The 23,343-nt window shown below is 38.2% G+C and overlaps 1 protein-coding gene across 3 annotated transcripts; it reads left to right on the forward strand.

The window, feature by feature from the left end:
- On the forward strand, positions 1–23,343 carry SEPTIN2 (septin 2). 3 transcript variants are annotated; one of them, XM_074911626.1, is made up of 13 exons: positions 1–90; positions 2,514–2,546; positions 3,655–3,775; positions 7,002–7,088; positions 8,678–8,801; positions 11,381–11,515; positions 11,793–11,910; positions 13,224–13,325; positions 13,525–13,670; positions 14,266–14,349; positions 16,712–16,769; positions 18,564–18,676; positions 19,107–20,211. In XM_074911626.1, exons 2-12 carry the CDS (start codon positions 2,538–2,540, stop codon positions 18,666–18,668), a joined length of 1,089 nt encoding a protein of 362 aa, XP_074767727.1. In that variant the 5' UTR covers positions 1–90; positions 2,514–2,537; the 3' UTR covers positions 18,669–18,676; positions 19,107–20,211. The 3 variants fall into 3 exon arrangements, 2 of the variants coding, with proteins under 2 accessions (XP_074767727.1, XP_074767728.1); XM_074911627.1 differs by having other exon boundaries at positions 75–95; XR_012634014.1 differs by lacking the exon at positions 1–90 and adding an exon at positions 22,963–23,343 and having other exon boundaries at positions 19,107–19,237.

Raw genomic sequence — 23,343 nt, forward strand, 5'->3', positions numbered from 1 at the left:
TCGGCTCCTCCCCTTCCCCCCTCACGGAGCGCGCGCGCGGGAGCGGCGGTTGGGGTGGCTGCCCGCGGGAGGCGCGGCCCGGCAGCGGAGGTGAGGTGCGGTCACGGAGGGTGTTCCCGTCCCTTCGCCTTCCTCGGTGGGGTCCGGGGGCCCGTCTGCGCCGCTCCTCTCTGGACGGGCGGTGAAGGACAGCCCCTTGGCCGGCGCTCCCGCGGGACGCGCTCGGCGGGCTGGGGCTGGGGCTGGGGGAGGCGGTGGGGCGGCCGGGAGGGCTGCCGGGGAGCCGCTGGTGAGGAGGAAGCGGGCCGATGGAGGCGGCGGCTGTGGGGCTGCTTGGGGGTGTCGGAGGGGTCGGGCAGCGCCCTGCCTGCCTCCGCCGAGCCCGGGGCCTTGTGGCCGCTTGAGCGCCGCAAGTACGCGGCGGCGGGAAGGCCTCGGAGATGCGGTTCCCTCTTTCCAGAGTGAAATAGTCGCTCCAGTGCCGTTTGCACTTGAGAAGAAGCTCTTGTAGAAAACTCTATCCGGGTTGTTGAGACCAGAGGCTAAGGAACGTGATCGACCAGCTCCAGAGGAAAATCTGGACTGCTGTGGGACTGCATGCTCCTGCCTGTGTGGGAGCACTCAGACGCTGCCCCGAAGGGAATGCTGTGGGAAAGATCTTACGTGAAAGATTTCTCTGCTTGGTCCATATATTAAAACGTAATGTAACTGCATCTATCTGCATAAACAGCTCTCCTTCGTTTCTTGGTAGCTGTGAGAAACTTTCCTCCACTCTTATCTGTCCTCTGAGAAATAGTTGGGAGACAGACAAGCCTCGTGAATTAAAAGAATGTTCCTCTGTGTTCTAGCAGGATCTAGTATTGTTTGGCATTGAAAATCTCTCACGGATGATGATGGTTTGATGGTTAAGCAGGGATCAGTGATATCACTCAGCAGGCAACAGTCTTGGAAGGAAGAGTTGCCATCGGAGCAGTTTTGTGTAATGATAGAAGCCTCACAGATAACCTCTTCAGTAGTTGAATACTTAATAGGTCGTAAGTGACCTTAATGACTGAAATACAGACATTGCAGATACTGAATTTTATTTTTTGCATGAAACTTCACTTGAGAAGCGTGTTACCCAGTTTTTATTCCATGTGTGTAATCAAGATGCCAGATTTTTGTCAGCAAGTTTAGCTTCATGTGAAGTGACATCAAATTGCTTCAATGGTTAATCTGTCCCTCCCATCAAAAAGCCTTCCTCAGAACTGACCGCTTCCTTATTGGGCTGGGGGGAAGCAGCTTGGTAATTGTTAACAGTGAACTAATCACAGTGAGCTAAAAAGTTGCATTTTCATAAACATAAAGGAGCTTGCACTTGTCTATATACACATATACAGTAGCTTTGAGAAGCAAATGCCATAGCTGCGGGAAATCATCACCAACTTGAAAACAGCTTTGCCTTCTGCCTAGCACAAAAAAGGGTTGGGCTCCTGTCCATCCGAGGAACAGAATAGAGGGTGCTGTACATTGAAGAATTTGGTGTCATTTCACATGAAGCTGAACTCCCTGGCAAAAATCTGCTTGGAAGACAGAAAGAATCAGATTGTCATATTTTCAAATCTGTAAAGTGAGTGTGAGCTAGATGAGAGGTGACTATGGTATGTGGGCTTTGTGACTGGGAACAGATACCTTTTTGGTTAGAGGGCAAGTCAGGGGAGGGACTAGAAAGGGGACTTGGAACACTCAGCACTTGAAAATACAGCACATGCTGACACTTTTATATTGCCATAGTAAATTATATGATCTCCTGAACTCACACAAGTTAGCGTGATAGAAGTTATCTTGTGTTGGCAGATCTTTGTTTGTCAAGAGACTTTGTTTTCATAGAGGTGTTAGATGAGAGATTTTAAAATTTCTTTTTGCTGTCTACTTTTTATCTCAAAGTAGTGCATGTGAAAATCTTATCTTGGCAACAGAAGTTAAAATGACTGAGTTTGCAGGCATCCGGACGAAAGAGAATGAGAAAATGTTTCATTTTGAAGCTGTTGGCTCTTTACAGAACACTTGAGCATGAAAGGAAATGTTGAGGGGAAGGAGGCGTAGGAAGAAAAACTAATACACAAGTTGGGGTTTTTTAGCTTTGAAAAAACTGTTTCCTGTACCTAATAAGATGTCTAGGCAGTGTGTTTGCTTTGGTTAGCTTCCGGAAAGGATGTGGACTTTTTCAGACATCAAAATGGTTTGTCATACATCTGGTGCCTTTGCACCCTGCATTCATGTTGCTTAAATGTACTGCCCTGTGATGTTAATAGGAACAATGGTTGCTGAAAATTCTGCCCTCGTTAATTCTGAAGAGTCAAATACTTGTACTCTGTGAAGCACTTGTCACTGTTTCAAACTCTGAACATTCAATCAAGAATGAGCCTTTTTTAATTTAATGTGCAACAGTGGATATTACATTGTTGGGGGGTGGTGTGTTTGGTTTTTTCCTCATATGTTTTTTAATAAACTGATGAACATTATTTTTCCAGATTTGTTCCTTACCTTCCATAAAAATGTCCAAGGTAAGAATGGCATTTCTGTCTTCCAGTGTAACAATGTGAAACAGATATTTTGTTTTTAAGTATTAATCTGCAAGGGTAGAATGTGTAACTTTCATTGTGTTTGATGATGATGTGTGTGCTAAATTTATGGGTAATAAGTAAGAGAGAATTCATATTGAAAGACTGAGTGATGTAGAAGATATATTAGTTTCTTATGAGCACAAACCTCTGCAGTTAACTAATACTCTTTGGAAGGACTTAATTTTGGTTATGGAGTTGCATACAAGCTTCCTGGTGCATTTTCACTGAGACTTCTGCTACTGTGTTTTGAGCAGGAATCATTTAAGAAAAGGATGTTCTTAGATCTAATTTCTTCATTTACTAATAGAGTCAACTGATCTTCAGTAAAATGCTTCATAAACAAAACTTAAGATATTACTGAAATGTTGGGATTCATCTAATTCTTGGTCCCCTGCATTTGGTATAATGGGTAAAACATCCATGTTAACTTATTGGAGTGAAATAAGTGATAAAGGGTACTTGAGTAATGTGTTTGAAGAGGGAAACGAATAGTTCTAAAGATTTCTCTGCAATGTTTATGGTAGTGAGCACTTGAAACACTGTTGTGGAAATCCTTCCTGTGATTTGTCTTTAAAAGAGATCTCTAAAGAGGATATCCAGCAGATGGCTATCATTTCACTAGTGGTTCAGGGTTTTCACCTGGATGTACTAAAACCAGATTAGAAATGGTCACCTTTTTATTTAAATCCGTAAACACGGGACACAAGCTTTTTTATTTTAAATGTTTGTGAAGATACTGTTGAAAAAGCATGGGATTAGTGAATGCACTTCATAATTCAATAAATAAATGTTCAGGGGTTTGTTTCTGGTTTACTTAAGGTGATCTTGGCTGGATAGTTGAATAAATGAAACTTTTTTTTTTTTTAACTCTAGGTGAACGCAGTTCTGTTCTGCATTGTGAAACTGTTGAGTAGTAGGAACACCAGTGTACTTTTCTCTCTGTATGTCATGTAGCTTCAAACCACTTGAAATAACGAAGAAAGCAGTTCTACAAACAAGTATGTCTCAAGTGGTTGCTTATCGTTGTCTTATTTGGTTTTATTTTTAGCAACAGCCTGCTCAGTTTACCAATCCAGAAACCCCTGGCTACGTTGGATTTGCAAACCTTCCCAATCAGGTCCACCGGAAGTCTGTGAAAAAGGGGTTTGAATTTACTCTGATGGTGGTTGGTAAGGAAATGTTTTGTAGTCTTTCTCAAAATTGGTACTAGCTCACAGGGAATTTGGAATTAAAATTGTTACTTCCACTATTGTAAGGCTTCAGCTTGCATCAGAAAGCGCTTCTGCACTGTAGCATTTAACTTTCTTTTACACTTTATTAATTCATGTAGCAGTTGTTTTCCACACTACAAATCACGTTTGAATACGTTAATAAGTTTGTGGGTGAAGTGAAGAAATTCTGTTGTGCACTCCTGTGTTCATTACTTCCTTCCTTCTCCTCTGTCTTAGAGGATTCAATCATTCCATTTAAAATACAGTTTTAAGCTCTTTTTGCATTTGAATACGATCTTTGTTTGCTTTCATGTCTTGATTAAGAGAATAGTATTAAGGAGCCTATTCTACTAAATGTTCTTTATGCTTCTGTAGTTCAAAAGAATCTGAACTCTGGTCTTTCCACTCCTTCTAAATACTCCTGTAAGAGAATAATGGTGATTGGATTAGTTGGTTTTGATGTGAGTTGTTACTTTTTAAATTGATCTTGATTTTCTATTAGCAGTTATAATTTAAAGTTTAATTCTATTTGATATTTCATTGAAAATCTGTGTTGGTATCTGGAATGGAAAGAAAAATCTGCTGTGTCTGCAGAAATACCTTGATCTTCTGAGAAGTCCGTGTTATTTTTGCAAATTAAGTAGGCTCCAATATCAAGCTTGCCTGTCTTCTATATCTCTCCTGGTCATACCGCTTGGGAGCTCTAACTTCTGAGTTTTGGTGTTTGAGCTCTGTAACTCAGAGTTTTAAAATAGGCTTTTGTAAGAAGTACCCTAATAGAATGTTTATTACCTGGCGTCACAAGAAGTAAATCCCATTTGCGTTTTAGATTTGTCCAAGAGAGATCACAGTGGAAATGAGCAGGAGAGGTGAGGCAGTATGTGATAGAAGGTGTTTAAGTTCTTAATTGTTTTGAATTCCAGTAGTTACAGAGTCTGTCCTCAAACCTTTCATTAGTTTTGCCAAATGACAGCCCTAGCATTGCTTTTATCCTGTTTCTGTCTTGTAGTTCAGTGCTGGACAGAGTTGACCCTTATTTTTGTCTTCCGAGAATTTTATCATAGTCGTTTACTGTATCTTTCACTGGATTTGTTTAGGATAACATCATAATGGATTAAAGGCAAACCAAAAGCCGATGTTTCACATTATGTTATCTACTGTAACTCTTAAGAATTTACTGTTTGGTGATCCTAAAAATCAAACAGTCCTGAGAAACAAAAGATGTGCTTTCTCTGCTGCAGCTAAACTTAATTTCCAGATGTCTTTGAGATTAATTGCAAATAGTGCTATGTGAAACAGTTCTGGCAGAAAGCTATGTAAAATTATATAGACTAAGTTGTTTCTAGCTTCTTGTAAAATAGAAAATAGGGGGGAAATGGCATGGTGTCAGAGTAACAGAAAGGCAATTAACCTCACCCATGTCTCAGAGTAAAATTTAAATTTACAGTTGTCACCTGCCAGTATTCTAAGAGATAAATTAAAACTACAGGAAGAGAACTTGGAGAAAAGTAATTTCATTGAAAATTTGGAGTGATATTTTAAGATACACTAGGAGGGAGGCAGTCTATGTAAGATAAAATAAACTGCGCTTTAAATTGTTGATTATCTCATCAGTTTGGAATGTGAATTCTTTCTCTTGAAATATGCATGGGGTTTAAGTATGTTTTCTTGTGGGCTATACCACAATGCCTGTATTGAACTATTATTCTTCATTAAGTTGCCATGCTTCTTAATTTCTGGTCAGGAGAATGTTTCTTTAAAAGCTATCTGCATTGACAGTCCTAATCAATAATTATTCTTCTTTGCACTGTTTTTTTCTGCTATTTTTTATTGCGGCTTGTGAAAATATGAGCTAGAGTTTATAACAGTTTCTCTGCTTGACTGTGTTGCTTCCAAAGAAAGCCTAACCACTTGTATTTATTAACAAATTTCACGTTCATTCTCATTATTAAGCTATGACTTCATCTAAATAGTTCTTTCATTTGAGAGTCACTAAACTCTGCTGTGCCCAGTAGTTAGAATAATTACTCTTTTCATTAATCCTTGATAGTGACTATGAAAACTTATTTGTTTTACATGTAATATTTATCCAGACTGAAAGTATGGAACGTGCCACTGGTTAAAACCATACTTTTTTTGGTTTTGCTGGAGTGATGCCATGTGACTGTTGAGTTTCTCTGGCTGCATGTCTCTCACTGGGGAAGGCTTGCACTGATAAAACTCAAGATCGAGATTTGCATTCTATAAGACATTAAAAACTGGCAGGTCCTAGTCAAATCTTTATTTAAAAACTAATTCCATCTCTTTTTTTGTTCAGCTATTTCTGTCAGACTCCTATTGCAGAATAGCCTGTGTTACTCAGAGGGATCATGTGGCCCATCGTTTTTAATGTCTAATTTTTTTAATTAGTTCTATCAACACCTGAAATAAAAACCAAAATTCGAGAAGAGGATTTGTTCAGTGAATTCAAGTACTGAGCACTTTGAGTTCCTGGTCTTTTTTTATACTGTGAACATTTATTCCAATTTAGATCTTAATCTTCAGCTAATTAGTTGGCTTTTGAACTTTCCTCATGGCTCAGTCAGTAACACTAGAACAAAAGCCCCATATTTATGGTACAGTTTGTTAATCCCCAGTTTCATCAGTGAAAAAAATGCTCTGTGTGTATGTTCAGTAGGTGTGTCATATTACTCTTCCCTTGAGTTCTTGTTTGCCATATTAGCATAAAAAGCAGAAATAAATCACACTTAATGATGGTTGTCTGCGCAGAAGTTTAGCAATGCCTTTTTTGTTGTTTAAATTGGTGATACAGCCTAGGCAGGATTCTCACTGGCTTCTCACTGTGTTTGATCTTCCACATTCTGGAGTGATAGCAGAAAAGTATGCCTTAAAAAATCAGGAGACACAAAATGGGAAATTTGAAGTCTAAATTGATCAGAACGCCACCTGAGTAGCAGATTTAATTACAGATCATCAGTAAAAACTCTGTGAAAGTGTATTACAAAGCTGAGATGTAAAAATTGTTACTCAACCTTTTTGTGCAGACTTTTCTAACATAAAATTATAAGATGGAAATTTTTAAAGTAAAAGATTCACATTATATGTGGAAAAAAGCATAGTCAGATGATACTGTCAGTACAGTTGAAATTTTCTGTAAATATGTTGAATTTATATTGAATTACAGGTGAATCTGGATTGGGGAAGTCTACATTAATAAACAGCCTCTTCTTGACAGATCTCTACCCAGAAAGGATAATCCCAGGAGCTGCTGGTAAACACACCTTTGTTCTAGTTTCTCTATTCTCATTGATTTTTGGAGCTGAATGCTTTTATCTTTGGATTTCAGTAACAGCCAGTAGTGACTTCTAGCTTTAATGATTCCTAATGTATATCCTTATACTTGAATGATTTGCTAGAATTGGTTCCCTCTGTACCCAGGATGTTATAGGCTCTCTGTTTAGTCCTTAGGTATATTTATATTGGCAACTAGAAAGTTGATCCCTACTTTTGCTTAAAAAAATGTCATTGTGTCACAGTAAGATAAATAATCAAAACAGTCAACAACTTTCTTTAATATTTAATCTGTTGCAATTCTAAACATACGCATTGTTTATGCCTGCTTGGACTTGCAACTTGATTCCTTTGATTTGATATTTAGTGAATGTGAACTTCACCTTCTTTTCTTCATAGACTCATAGCATGGTTTGGGTTGGAAGGGGCCTTAAAGCTCATCTAGTTCCCACCCCCCTGCCCCGGGCAGGGACACCTTCCACTAGCCCAGGCTGCCCAAAGCCCCGTCCAACCTGGCCTTGAACCCTGCCAGGGAGGGGGCAGCCACAGCTGCTCTGGGCAACCTCTGCCAGGGCCTCACCCCCCTCACAGTAGAGAACTTCTTCCTTATATCTAGTCTAAATCTCCCCTCTTTCAGTTCAAAACTGTTACCCCTTGTCCTATCCGCGCACCCCCTGATCAAGAGTCCCTCCCCCCTTTCCTGCAGCCCCTTTCAGCCCTGGGAGGTGGCTCTAAGGTCTCCCCAGAGCCTTCTCTTCTCCAGCTGAACCCCCCAACTCTCTCAGCCTGTCCTCACAGGGGGGGCTCCAGCCCCTGATCATCTTCATCGTCTCCTCTGGCCCCGCTCAAGCAGGTCTGTGTCCTTCTGATGTTGGTGCCCCCAGAGCTGGACACGACACTGCAGGGGAGTCTCATGAGAGCAGAGCAGAGGGGGAGAATCCCCCCCCTCGCCCTGCTGCCCACACTGCTCTGGATGCAGCCCAGGACACGGTTGGTTTTCTGGGCTGTGAGCACACATTGCTGGCTCACAGTCAGTTTTCCATCCACTAATATCCTCAAGCCCTCCTCCACAGGCCTTCTTTCAATCCAGTCCCTTCAGTCCCTTGTCCCTTTTTTATTCTGTTAACCAAGGCATACAATAATCCAGTGAAAGAGAATATTGTAAGAAGATAGAGTTAGCTACTTGTTGAATTACTTGCTTTATCACATTAGCTGATGATTACTTACCACTTTCAACCTTGGGAAAAAATCCAGTACTTAAATTCAGTATTGTTCTCCAAACTGCCTATTGCCTACAGTTTCTTCTCACTCCTTTTTGCCTTAGTTTCTACATTATATTTAAGAACAGTATGAAATCTCATACATTCTTCTAACAAAATCTGAAGAATTTAAGTACCGAGTATTGCTGTTAAGTTATCAGACTTTAGAAGGTAAATCCATGGAATAATATTTGTAATCCATGGAATAATATTTGTATTGTTGCATCTGCCAATTAGTCTTTTAAGTTTATCTCAAAATGACATAGTCTTACAAATTCTATTCTGAAAGATCAAGTTTACTGTCTTTTAGAGAAGATTGAACGCACTGTGCAGATCGAAGCCTCAACGGTTGAAATTGAAGAGAGGGGTGTGAAACTACGTCTGACGGTTGTAGATACACCAGGGTACGGGGATGCTATCAACTGTCGAGACTGGTATGTACACAGAGTATATATCGATCTATGTATGAAGACTGACATCCATTTCATATTTGTTCTGGGGGTGGTGGGGGAATAAGTGACTGAAGTGGGGTTATATTAATAACAGTATGCAGTTCGAAATAGGATGGCCCAAGTGGCAACCCTAGCTCTTTTAAACGCTTCCATTTCAATTATACTCTTAAGTCATTCCCTTTTTTTGGTGTGTTATGTTTTAAGTGTTATAAGTTCATTCAGATACATGTAAAGAGGCATCAGTAACTTCCGCACAACTTGAAGTAAGTTTGGAGGCAACAAATATTTTGATTTTTTTTTTTCTTAGTTAACCTTTTTAAGTTGGGAACAGCTTTAAGTGAACAGTGACCCTGACTTTTTGGAGTCAGAAAACAATGGAACCACTGGGACACAAGAAATTCGACAATACTCTGAGGAAGTAATTAATCTTTAATGCAAGTAAAAATCTACCTTTAGATCTTGTCTACATTTGAGTATTCTCAGATTCTGTGCTTTGTTTTTAAGTGCATTTTCATCATCTTTTTTGTTGTTTTTTTTTGAGAAATTTACATTAATTACTGAGAAATAATCTGGAGATGAGTGGCTGACAGTTTTCAATGGTAATCCCTCTTCCCACATCTCTCAAGCCCCTGAACCTCAAGGCAGGGACTGGGGAAATGGAAGTCCCTCCTGGTATAACTGAAGATCAGGCTCAAGACCGCCTAAGAAACTTGAACATACATAAGTCCATGGGACCCGATAAGATGCATCCCATCTCATCTGGTTATCTCTGGCAGATGTAGTTGCCTAGCCACTCCCCATCGTATTTGAGAAGTCATGGCAGTCAAAGGCCCCAGTGACTGGAGAAAGGGAAACATCGTGCCCGTTTTTAAAAAGGAGGACCTAGGAACTACTGACCAGTCAGCCTCACTTCACTGTCTGGTAAGATCATGGAACAGATCCTCCTGGAAGTTATGATGAAACATATAGAAGACTTGGAAGTGATGAGATATGGCCAAATACGGCTTCATCAAGCAAAAATCAATCATGCCTGACTAATCTGGTGGCTGTCTATGATGGCGTGGATAAAGGAAGAGCTACTGATGTAATCTACCTGGACTTCTGTAAGGCCTGTCGTATGGTCCCCCATAACATTCTTCTCTGGAAATTGGAGAGAGAGGGGTTTGACAGACAGACTGACAGATGGATAAAGAATTGGCTGGATGGCCATGTCCAAAGACTTACAGTCAGTGGCTCAAAGTCCAAATGGAAACCAGTAATGAGGGGTGTCCTTAAAGGGTCTGTAGTGGGACCAATACTATTTATCTTCATCAATGACATAGTGGGATTGAGTGCCCTCCCAGCAAGTTTGCAGATGACACCAAGCTGTGTGGTGCAGCTGATTCACTAGAGGGAAGGGATGTGCCATCCAGAGGGACCTGGATGGGCTGGAGGAGTTGGGCCCGTGCCAGACCTCATGAAGTTCAACAAGGCCAAGCACGGGGTCCTGTGCATGGGTTAGGGAATTCATCAGTATTGATACAGACTGGGAGATGAATGGGTTGAGAGCAGCCCCGTGGAGAAGAATGTGAGGATACTGGTGGATGAAAAATTGTACATAAGCTGTCAGTGTGCACTTACATCCCCAAAAGCCATTTGTATCTTGGGTGCATCAAAAGGAGTGTGGCCAGCAGGTCGAGGGAGGTGATTCTCCTCCTCTACACAGCTCTTGTGAGACCTTCATCCGACTCTGGGGCCCCAGCACAAGACAGACATGGACCTGTCAGAGTGAGTCCAGAGGAAGGCCACAAAAATGATCCCAGGGCTGGAACCACAGTGAAGAAAGGCTGAGAGAGTTGGAGTTGTTCAGCCTAGAGCAGAGAAGGTTCCAGGGAGACCTTACGAAGGCCTTTCTCTCCATCTTTTCCGTAAGCTCCTTATATGGATTGAGAGAATTATTACCAGGGCCTGTAGTGACAGGGCAAGGGGCAATGGTTTTAAACTGAAAGAGGGTAGATTGAGGTTGGACATAAGGAAGAAGTTTTTTACAGGTGGTGAGAACAGGTTTCCCAGAGAAGTTGTGGATGCCCCATCACTGTGAGTGCTCGTGGTCGGGTTGGATGGGGCTCTGAGCAGGCTGACCTACTGAAGGATGTCCCTGCCTATGATAGGGGGGTTGAACTAGATGAACTTTAAAGGTCACTTCCAACCAAAACCATTCTATGATTTTAAATCAATTTGGAACAAAAAGCTTAGATTATCTTGAGCATGTGTGATCAATACTAGTCAAAATATAAATACTACCCCAAGAGGAATTTGCTGTAGAAGTTGTGTGTTATACATGTGGGCTTTTATATATACATAAAGATAAAATAAATATGCGTAGTAGTTTGTTATTCTAGAATTTGATTAAAAGTTCAAGATCTGTGGTCTTCTACTCTTACAGTCTTACAGCATCAGTAAATTAATTTTTGTTCATCAGCAAGATGTCTTGGTATTTTAATATTACCTTTGAAACATCACTAAAATTATTGACCATTTGAGAATGAGCATGATTTCTTGGATCCGTATTTGTTTTACAGTTTTAAGACCATAATCTCTTACATTGATGAGCAGTTTGAGCGATATCTGCATGATGAGAGTGGTTTGAACAGAAGGCATATCATAGATAACCGGGTTCATTGCTGCTTCTATTTCATTTCACCATTTGGTCATGGGTAGGTGTTTCTCTGTCATTTTATTTTTTAAATGATTTTACTTTGAGGAGTTGGTTTGTGCCTGTTGTCTTAAACTTTCAGAGTCAGATTGTCATTACTTAAGGAAGTACTAGAACAGCTGAAATTAATTGAGTGCGTTCTTTTCTCTGTGTAAAGAGAGTGATGTCTGTTGGCGTGAAAATGGTAACTTAGATTGAAAATAAGTTTTGCATCTTTTAATCTTAGCCTTAAGCTTTTTGGTAATTTGGATCTAAAATTTTTCATATTATAATTTTAGCCTTAAGCCTCTGGATGTTGAGTTTATGAAGGCCATACACAATAAAGTAAATATTGTACCAGTGATTGCAAAAGCTGATACGCTTTCTCTGAAAGAGCGAGAAAGACTAAAGAAAAGGGTAAGTATTCCTCTAGCTTGCCAAAAAATGTTGCATTTTGATTATAGCAGCATGGTTGCTGAAGAGAGGGACATTCTCGTTCAACCTTACTCTGTCCTAGTCAAGAAAAATGTAGTCTTGTGCACAATGTAACACCATTTAATATGTAGTTTGATATCTTGTAAATCCTTTTATTATGTATTTAACTGAGAAATTGTCCTTAAAATTTTGTCTGTGAAATGACAGATTGGCTGCATTTACAATTACGAGTCAATTTTGAAACTTTGGAAAAACATTTACATGCACTCGTTACTGGTAATTGCTCCCTTACCTGTTTAATCGCTCCCAAAGTGGTGACATCTGTATCAGCATCCACAATGTGCATATATTTTTTTACCCAGTCGGAATTCTGATGATTGAAAAATAGGATTTTCAGAGATTTTTCTGATTTTGGGGTTGTTTTACTTCCCCTATGTCACCCTATTCTAATACATTTCACTACTTTCTTCCTTTGGCAAGACCCCTTAACACATTCTGTCTTCCAGGACTTGATGCTGTATTTGCTGAGGGTGGGGGGAAAATGCAACAAACCATCATGAGTTAATAATAACTATGAAATTTAGAAAGAAGTGTTAGAATTAACTTGGCAGAAGGCACACTTGATCCAGTCTTAGCTGTTATATTTAAAACTTTATGATTTCTTGTTATTCTGTAAATCCTTATAGTTATCTTACCTAGCTTGCGATAAAAACAGAGAAGTATACTTTAGTTTGAAATAGGTATTGTGCTAGAATTCTGCCTAAATAAGGGTGGGGTTTGGGTTTTTTTAAGAGTAAAATTTGGGTTTATGGCAAATTGGATTCCAGCTGCAGATGCCATTCTTAGCAGTCATGGAGACAGAAAAAAGTATTTGTTGTGTCTGCAGTTCAGTTAGGTTTTTAAACACTCCCACCCCTACCCCCCAAATAGTAATTCAGAGGCAAGAGCAGGGTGTTTTAAGCTGTTCAAAGCAATTATGACTTCTGAGTCAATGCTTTATAATTTAAAAAAAAACAATTGCAGAGGTTTAAAAAAGCTTAATTTCTTAAGTGTAATCCACAAAGGACAGTGTTTATTTGAACACTGCTGTTTGTCTCAAAGTCTGTGGCAAGTAGTTGTTGAATATCATGAAGAAATATGGTGTTTAAAAAAAAATACTTGCCAAGTAATTTGAATCAGTAAGGCCCAAATTTCTCAAGAGACTCTGTATAACTGATTGAGTAATTTTACCTTAAGATGTAAAAGTGTTAACTTTACGTATGTATTATCTCAACTGCTTATATTATAAATCTCAGATTCTGGATGAAATAGAAGAGCATGGCATCAAGATTTATCATCTGCCTGATGCTGAATCAGATGAGGATGAAGATTTTAAGGAGCAGACCAGACTCCTGAAGGTATGACTGGCTTCATAGGTTGCCCAGGCTTCCCTATCTGGAAGGTGGTGGTAACAATTACTTTTTTTTTTTAACACCTGCAAATGAAAAGCATTATGAACTCATTACCATAATGTGCAGTGCTAAGCAGAACAAGAGTTGTTCTTGGAGTTGTTTGTTCTGGTTCATTATTAGTAATTTTTGCATTTCTGGCTTTCAGGCCAGCATTCCATTTTGTGTAGTGGGATCCAATCAGCTCATTGAAGCCAAAGGTAAAAAAGTTAGAGGTCGACTCTACCCGTGGGGTGTAGTCGAAGTGGAGAATACGGAACATAATGACTTCCTGAAGCTGAGGACCATGTTAATGTAAGTTAGAAAATTTCAATTAAATGGTAGATTAAAAAAAAAAAAGCAATAGGAAGATACTCAAACACTGTAATGGGGCTTTGGAGCAGTTGTGGAATCCTTGGAGATATTCAGAATTTGTCTGGAGAAAGCCATGAGCAACCTTGACCCAGCTAGCCTAGGTGGGGATTGGACCACATAGGCCCAGTAGGTTCTTTCCAATCTGAGTTACTTGGTGATTCTGTGAAAATAATCCAATTCTTTTGCTGAACACACTGTTGTATTACTATTGATCCCTCAAGAACATAAATGGGTTGCTTCACACCTTGCGATTGTTTAAATATATCTATAGGTAGATATCCATCTGCACAGGACTCAAAGGTCCACCGGTTGATTTTTTTTTTCAGGCTTTGCTGCTCTGCTTCTGCCCAGCAGCGCTTTATCAAACACCTCACCCAGGAGAACAGCTTATGTCAGGGCTGCCTCAGGGTTTTATTGCACCTACTTAACTTAAATTTGCTTTTAAATTAGCATGTTAAATGGGTGTACAATGTGTATTGGTCGGTGTGATGTGACACAGGTGTATTTTATCTTTTAATTATTTTTCTTCCTCCAGCACCCATATGCAAGATCTTCAGGAGGTGACCCAGGATCTTCACTATGAGAACTTCCGCTCTGAGAGGCTCAAACGAGGTGGCAGGTTGTCATCTTAGGGTTTCTTCCTCTTCTGAATTTATTTTTTGGTCTCTCTCTTACCATTTCATTGCTAGGATTTGGTAGATCATGGACAGCACTGTAGCTCCAGTCAGCACCAAGTTCAGTTGACCAGCTTACACTGAGTGTAAGACAAAGTATTACGTCAATCTGAAGAGACAGTTGTGCCGTTAAAAGGGTATAGTTAGATCTCTGCTTTGTTTTAAGGCTTGAACACAGTGGATTAGAATGTTTGAGTTAAATAAGTAGGGCAGATGTCTATGATAAATGTTGTCTTAAGAAATCTGCTAATGAGGTCAGTGCTGTTATGTTAAAAAAGGGAGATTTTCAGAATTAACTACTGGAATATTTGGACTGTGTCTTTAAAAAGAGAAACAAGTCCTTCTGCAGTGCTTTATTAAACATGGTATAAATAAATAATTTTATTGACATAGCAGTCACAGGCTAATGTCTTTCAACCGTATTTTGAGCTATGGTAGGCAGGGCACAACTTTCCTAGTAAGAGACAGACAGTACACCTCGTTTTTAACTAAAACAGCAGGATTTTGTAAAGTTGAGTTTCTAAGTTCTTGCTGAAAACTGGGAGTTTCATGGTTTAGATTTTTCAGTTGCGTCTCTTATTTTAATTACTAGGGAGTTTAATAACTGCCCATTTCGGTGGGTTTGATATATTTTTCAAAGCTTTTTCCATCATGCTGTCGACATAGGTTTTGTCACATGCCTAGTCAGTTTTCAGGATAGTTTGTCTCTGCATGTGGCATTGGCCTACAAGTCCAGTTTTGCTTTAGGCAAGATGACATGCTCTTCTCCCCTGACTTTTAAGTTCTGTCTTCTGAAGTTCAAGCTAAACAAAAATATTTTTTGCCAAGTTCTGGTGCCTGTTACCCAAAAGTTACGTACAGAGGTCTTAGAAGTAATGTAACCTAATGTCATCCAGAGTCAAAACAGTGTTTACCAATTTTTAGAAGATTTAAAGTTGCCTCTGTCAAGGACCTGTGACAGTTAGGTTGCTGTTCAGTTGACATATCTTTCTCGGAAACTAAACCATGCTTTTGTATCTTGTCGAGTTAAGTGGCCCATCTATCTTTGTTTTCACATTTCTGAAGTGGTGCTAGATTTACTGTAAGTGAGGGTAGTTTGTGTGTGAAGTTATTTCAAACTTGCACCTACCCCTCTGCCAGTGCCTGGCAATTAGTGCCTGTTGACTCTATTCACTAATGTTTGACAATCTGTTTCTCCATTATCCTTTTAACAAGCATCAGTTTGTTCACTTTGCATTTTTGATGGCACTTGTGTGATTAGATCTGTTAGCAGATCTTCCCAGTTGCAACATGGGATAGGAGAAATCTATTACCAAAGTGGTCAGTAATCTTGAAAACATAGTACATTAAAATATTCTTATATTTGTTTTCTCAGTGTAAAACTGGGGAGTCCCAATTAAGCAAGAGTTTGCCGAGATACTGATTGAAAGCATTTGCTTAATTTTAACAGGAGCAATCAATGTTTGTACTATAACGTGTTATACAAAAGAAGTCTTCTGGATGTGCCAAAAAAAAAAAAAAAAAAAAAGGTGACTGTACTAGAAAAATAAGCAAACTTCAGAGTCTTTAAGTGGAGCAGAAGATAAAGGATTCCTCCAACTGGAAGGATTCCAGACATGTACAGCAATTGTGTTACTTTTACAATTTTGGTTATGAGCCTTTTAGATGTTTGGTAGCAAACATGGTTCATGAAGTTAGAGATGGGGTAGAGCTGCATCAAAGGAAGGTTCTGCCTGGAGGTAACCAGGTTTCCAGGTACAGAATTTCTTAGAGCATAAGTTATTTTACATGTTGTTTCCATATTTTTGTTAACTCCTTGTCCAGCATTACCTTGAACTCATATTTTGATTTAATTGTATTGATTTATTGCACCAATGAAAAAGTAGAATTGAGTATGTCTTTGCGGTATTTCTGAATTTGATGTATCTGTGTGGTACTCAAATTGCAATCAGTTAAGATAATGTTATGCTCAGGTAAACTGCTACACTTGAATACTGTTCAGAAACAGTTTTTATTGATACCTACATGCGAATACCTCTCATGTTTTAAAGTCATAGCTAGAATGGTTTTTGAAATTTATTTGTTCTGGAGATAACTTTATGAAGGAGTAAAGGATAAATTGATGTCTTTACAATAACTTAAAAGCATAAAATGCAGCTGTGTGGGGAACGTGTTTCAATGAATTTTGTTTGTATTATAAAACTGACATGTTTTAAGAGCCTTGATTTTTCTCACAACAAAGCATTCTGTAGAAGTTCAAAATCGGGAATGTGCGCACATTTTTAAACAATATACATCTTATTTTAGGAAAATAGAAGATGAAGAAGTAAATAAAGACCAGATTCTGCTGGAAAAAGAAGCTGAAGTAAGATGACAGAGCTTACTCTTGTGATGGGGGAATTTTTATTCTTGTATTGCTACTTTAGGTCAAATGATTTTTTTATGATCTTGGTAATTTGTAAAGGAAAAGACAGAATTTGTTAATATAAAGTTATTCAAGGTTCAGTAACAAAACATAATGTGAAGAGGTGTAGGGAAGCCTCAGTATACTGATTTATTGGAACGAATGGAATCTGGTAAATGCCTGATTCCATTGTACTGATCAGCAATGGATGTAATGCACATCATGTGGGGAAGGAGAGCCGTCCTCTCATGAGTAAAGGTTCTAAAGTTAGCAATTGCAGACTGGGAGAAAGTCTGTTGAGCTCTGCAGCAAAGGGGGAAACAGTGGTAGGAATTGTCAGGAATAAAGAACTAACCAGAAATTCTCATTCTGCCACTATGATAAATCCGTAATGCATAGCTCTAACGCTGTTTTCATTGTCCCCCTAACCCAACTAGGATATGGGCAGGACTAGAAAAAGGACACTGAATAGTAAAATGTGGGCAGAAAGACTGAAGTAGAGATCTGAAACAGGTCCTGTAGAAGGGAAGATGAGGTTAATGTTCTTCAGAAGTAGATGACAGAGGGGAAGGGTATAGTAAGGGGCTTACATAATCACAGATGGCAGGATGAATGGGAATCTACAAGAAACAGGTCACACTTAAATGAGATTAATAGGTGGCTGGTTTCAAATAAAAAAGATATTTTAAGATAGTCTATAAATTGTGGAACTTGTTAGCATGGAATTTTGTGCATAGCAGGAATGCAGATAAACTAAAAAATGCTGAGAGACTTGAGAATTTTACTCTCTCCACGAATGTGCTCACTAAACACAAAGGTAGAATTTCATGGATTAGCAAATTCAGATTGTCAGATTGACAGATTTCTAGAGTTTGAGCATATGTCAGGAAATAACTGGATGTGTGTACCTGGCTGTTAGGCTCTTCGATGCATCTGCTAATAGCCAGTGTTGGGAAGAAGGCTGAGTTAGGTGGACTTTTTGGTCTGCCCTAGCACAAGCAGATTCTCAGCCTTACTGGTGGTCTTCATGGCTACCCAAGTCCCAAAAGATAACTGCAGTAAAAATGAAAAGAGTCTTTATTTTAAGGAATATGAAGAAAGAACAGTGTAAACATTTTGCAGGTTTAACTTTTCATTGTTAAGCTTAACAGTTTAGTTTGAGTTTAAAGTAGAATTTAAGTATTGTGCATGCAACATGGCCGAATTAATCTTAGTAGCTGAGTTACCCGATTACCCCGTGTTTAAATGTTGCAGTACTCTAAAGTTTTAATAATGCTAATGTCTCTTTGGATGGTTTGCCTGTAATAATACTTGCTTCCACCTAGTCATCAGTAGCAACGGCTTTGGGAAGTATTCCTGACAGGTTTTTTTAGTGACAGATATTTTTGAGGGACATGAACAAGCTGCTTTTCTTCTGGTGATAAGCTTTAGTAACTGTACGTGTTTGTTCATCACTTCAGCATCATCATATTTATGCGTTTAACTTTGGAGGAAGCAGAGACTTCCATTTAGGGATGCTTAAAAATCTCATCCCAGATTACAGTAATAAACCCTGCTTATTTCGGTCAGTAAATTTCCAACCTCTTAAGGAATGAAGAAGAGCAGTAAGAGAAGACCTTGAGACTGTTAACCTATCAGTTAAAGATAATGCAGATATATATTCCCTCTTTAATATAAATAATAGTGTGGTGGCAGCAAAGAATCATGTTCTGAGGTGTGATTAGGCTACAGGATTCTTCTGTGCTACTTTTCCAGCTTCGTCGCATGCAGGAGATGATTGCAAGAATGCAGGCGCAGATGCAGATGCAGATGCAAAGTGGAGAAGGAGATAGCAGTGCAGTTCATGGACACCATGTGTAAAGTCTTTGGTAAGATGTTCAAATAGCCACTTAAAGGGTTTTTCTTTTAACTACTTATTATTGTGGTTGGATTAAGAAGTTTTGGAAAAGTGTTTTCCAGATAGGTTCGCATAGGTTTCAATCTTAATTTTAATTTTTGAGGTTTAACTGCAGTTCATGAAGTAAAATGGTTTGGAGCCAACTAAACATTAGTGTGGTTGTGTATGTCTGTATACATATATGTATATATATATATACACACTTTTTTTTTTTTTCCAAGTCTTCCATATGCTGGGAAGAATCATGGAAGGAATCTTTGAAGTTGTGTAAAACTGTGATTCTCAAACTCATGATGAAGTCATGGTTTCATTGTAACTTTTAAAATGTGTGCAGTTCTTTTGGGTTTCTAGCTGTAAGAAGATAACTAATACTAAATTCTATTTTTCTGCCTTGTTTTTAGATTACTTTATACCCTGATTAAAAGGAGACCTCCTGGAGTTGAATTATGGTGGTGTTACACCAGAAAAGATGCCTTTTGCTCAACACATGACTTGGAGTTTGCTTTAGAGTTTATCATGGAAATGCATTGTGGTAACTCTCGTGATATGTGTTTCATAACATGTAGTCAGTTGGTACTTTATATATTAGACACACATATATTTGACTTTGTTTTCATTTAGTAATTCTTATATTGAGCTTATTTTCAGTTTCCCATTGTATTAGGGATACAAAATAGACATTGAAACTTTTCTAGGTTGATATGGTGTTAGATAATATTTTTTTTATTCTTGCTTATTAGCTCCTTGCTTTTAACTTCATATTACATTTAGAAATAAACAGCTGTCAGTGATATCTTGTTCAGTGGCATGTAATAGTCACCTCACTAAGAATCCCTGCAAGGTTAATTTTAGTTTTTTTCAGTGTTTACAGGTGTGTGTCTGTGAGACCATCAGCTCTTTTTCTGTCTGCTCAGTGCAGATGATTTCCTTGGCCTCTGCAAGTATCAATTAAAATTCAAGCACACCTTGTGTCTTAGCAAAAGAAATAAGAGGAAATACCTCTTTAAGACGCACACTGTATTTTACATGACAGGCATCATTTCCTTCAGATTTAACTTTGAGGGACATACATTCTTTATTGTTCGCCTAAAATCTCTTACTCTATTGCAGGAGTTTCTGGTAGGTCAGCACAAATCAATCCTACTATTTTCTAGCATTACTGTAGCCAAATACACTTGAATAATGCTGATATTGTTAAATGAGGTAAACCCCAAAGAGTAGTTTTCTATGTATCTGAGTTTCCTATATCCAAAGGCTTAAGAAATTCTATAATTCCTAATGAGTATTTTCATACTATTTTTAGGGCATTGCAAACTGTTAATTGTAGTATAAAATATATACTAGCACACTTCTCTTTAAAAAAAAAAAAAAAAAAAAAAGTGGTCCGTGCCTGACAGGATCAATGCAAATGTTATTCTAGGGTCTTGCTCCAAGAGGGAGTTAGCAGTATTACTTTGAAAGTGACTCTGATAAGTTACACTTTTTTTTTTTTTTTTTTTTTTTTTTTTTTTTTTTTTTTTTAAGGCCAAGGTCACTTTCCTTAACACTGGTAGTGAAGGAGACTTTTTTAGCTTGGCTGGACTTCTACTGCATATCACATCTGGTATTGTATTTGCAGTACGTAATAACAGCTACATAGGTCGTAGCTGATAAGTTAAGGAGTTGGTTTTTCTACTAATTCTGATAAAGCCAGCAATCAGATTTCCCGATCTGATCTGTTACAAAATGTTGTTATCTGAACAGCTAATAAATAGATATAATTGCAACTTTTTTCTCTTCTTTGAGCTCAGGTGCAGCTGTGATTTTTATAATTTTTTTTAGCGTTTCTTTGAAAAAATTAATAGGATTTCTACAGCTAGTTTGTAATTCCAGTGGTATTTAGGTGGCTAGATTAAATATAAACCTGCTAAACAACTGAAATTTTTACCTGCCTGAAATTACTGTTTATGAATTGCTTTGTATTTGAATCTTTCTAAAAATACGATAGCATTTGCTAGGGAGCTCTAGTTTTCTTCTCAAAAGCAATTACTGTTAAAGTTTTGCACAACTCATTTGACCTTTCCTAACCTTGACACAAGTGAAAGTGAGAACCTTTTTGTATGTTGAGTTGCACAGGGGTGGTAAGTCCCATTTTGTCAAATACTTCCACATAAAATTTAGATGGAAAACCATTCACTTCTAAGTTCTTGCCTTGCTTTTTGCAAAGAATGTGTAAAAACAAAGCAATGTGGCAGTATTGTCAGAAAACACTCCGCAACATCTTATTTATTTCTAAATATTTTGATATTTTTGTGAATCAGTTGTCATAAAGTTACCAAAAGAACTCACTATAACCTTAAGTCATCAAATACTTCATGAAATCCTGTGCTATTCTTCAGTTGCCACAAATCTGTTTCTTTTTTTCTGGTAAAGCAGCATTTGTTTGCTTCTAAGTTATTTGTCTAGTATCTCTCTGTTAAACTTTTATAACACAGCATGCTTCAGATGCTGTCTGCTCTGCCAAGGAGAGCAACTCTGGGACATCCATGTTTAACCCATAAGCTCAGTAGGGTGTGGTAAGCTGCAGTAGTACTATGACCCGTACTTGAAGAAAAACTGTGAAATCTAAAATGTATGCAGAGGGGGGACTGGCTGTATGTGTAACTCTCTCTGTGTATGTTGGTTTGATAGTTTTTTTCCTGTATTTTCTAACATGGGAACAAAAGCAGATTGTCCATGCATTTAGTGCTGTTTGGTCATTACCTGTGGAATTATTTTAAGCAATGTCTTATTCTTTGAAATATCATGTATCTATTAAAATATTTGTTCAGGATAAAGTATTCTGTTTGATTCTTAGGCAAATAATTTTTGATTTACAAATTCTAGCAGGATAAATATTTTCATATGTTTTTTGTTGGGGTTTTTTAAATAGGAAAAAACAAGTTTATGGCACTTGCCATTTTAATTGAATTACTTTAAACAGCTAGTTGCTGCTTCTTCCAAGTCTTTGGGGCAATCATTCATAGTGTGCCTGATGTCTCTGAAGGTCTATTTCCCCTTCACTTTTCTTGTGATGGTCTTCTAATTAATGGTTTATGGTAAGACGTGAAAAGACTACCTTTTTCAGATTCTGTTTCAGACAAATTTAGCTACTGGTAGAGAAAGACTTGGGTAGAAGAAAGACTTGGAGGCAAAAGGTAGCTGTTGTCTGGTGGCTTGCTGAACTGGCCACAATTCTTATCCTGTTACAGCATTGTAATAGTTTTTATTTTAGGAGTTAAAATACTTTTGAATTTGCAGAGTTTTATAGTCAGTAGCAAAAATTACTTGCTTTTGGTACACAAATCTGTTATATTCCGTTTTATGTACTGCCATTAGCCAAAACTAATAAAAATGCTAAAATACATTCTTTTTTTTTTAATGATTCTTTATTATAATCAACCCTGTCAATATTAATTTGTCTGTGGTGATATGTTTTAAATATAAAGGAGAAATGCAGGTATGGTTGAAAGAGAAGACATTGACGAAACTGCATAAAATACGGTCGTTGATATTGTATGCTTGAGTGCGTTGGTACAGTGCATTTCCCTGTGGGTGTTCCCAGAGCTGCCAAAGTCCTGCCTAATGGCATCTTGCTTTTGCAGCAGCTCTCACTAAACTTGCATGTCCCTTAATTATTATGTTAGCCAAGAATTAAGCTACTTGTTGTTAGGTGGTGCTTTAAGTGTTAAGGGTCGTTGTTTTCCCCAGTGAATCGCACTTCATCTCTGGACAGAGCGAAAGGATGTTTGATCTTTGTTCTAGATATTCCAAAATAATTTAGGGTTCATCTTCTCTGTGAAATAACTTCAATGACCCCTATGGCTGTTACAGATTGAGAGTACCAGGCTGTGTCCTTGGTTTTGGATTCTTGAGCCAACTGTTAATAGCAGAGGATTTTATAGCAGTATGTAAAATTTGGAACGAGTGCCCTGGTGTGGACAGCTCGCTTTGGATTGCTCCTTTGGGTTGCTTTGCATTGCTGGGGGGCACACATTGTGCAGTCAGACCACTCCACAGAGGTAGAACTTGTGCATGTTGTGACCCTTCATAGATGGTTTTAAAGTATATTCATGTTTCATTTATCTGAACTGTTTCGTGTGGAACCGGTACATTAAAGGAAGATCCGTCTTTAGGCTATAGTGAGGGAAGAGGTAAGGAAGCATCCTGAATATGTCAAACCTACTTTTTGAAACAAGACTTTTTGTTTGTACTGATGGTATTTTATTTTTTTTTCAGAATGGCATCCTTTCTGTCAGGTGTAGATGATTACTTTCATGGAATTCTAATCCAATTCTGGAAAGGAGTGCTGGAAATGAATTGAACTAAGAGTTACACAATGAAATAATTACTGAAGAACTTCTTACTTCCAGATTTATTAGTTCTGTGCACATAAAAAGAATGTTAATTGTGGATGGGGACTGAAATAGCATGTCAAAACTGACATGTAAATCATGTCACAAAACTGGGTAAACATATTAAGCTTTCTATTCAGGAATGCGTGGATTAGTGCCAGTGGTCTCAAACCTTTTTATTATACATTCCTTTAGAAAAAAAGGAAGATTGGGCTTGAAAATAAATAATAAAAATATTATTGTGGTTTATATAAATATTATTAAA

Source organism: Athene noctua, chromosome 8 (assembly GCF_965140245.1).
Source record: "Athene noctua chromosome 8, bAthNoc1.hap1.1, whole genome shotgun sequence".
Taxonomy (NCBI): domain Eukaryota; kingdom Metazoa; phylum Chordata; class Aves; order Strigiformes; family Strigidae; genus Athene; species Athene noctua.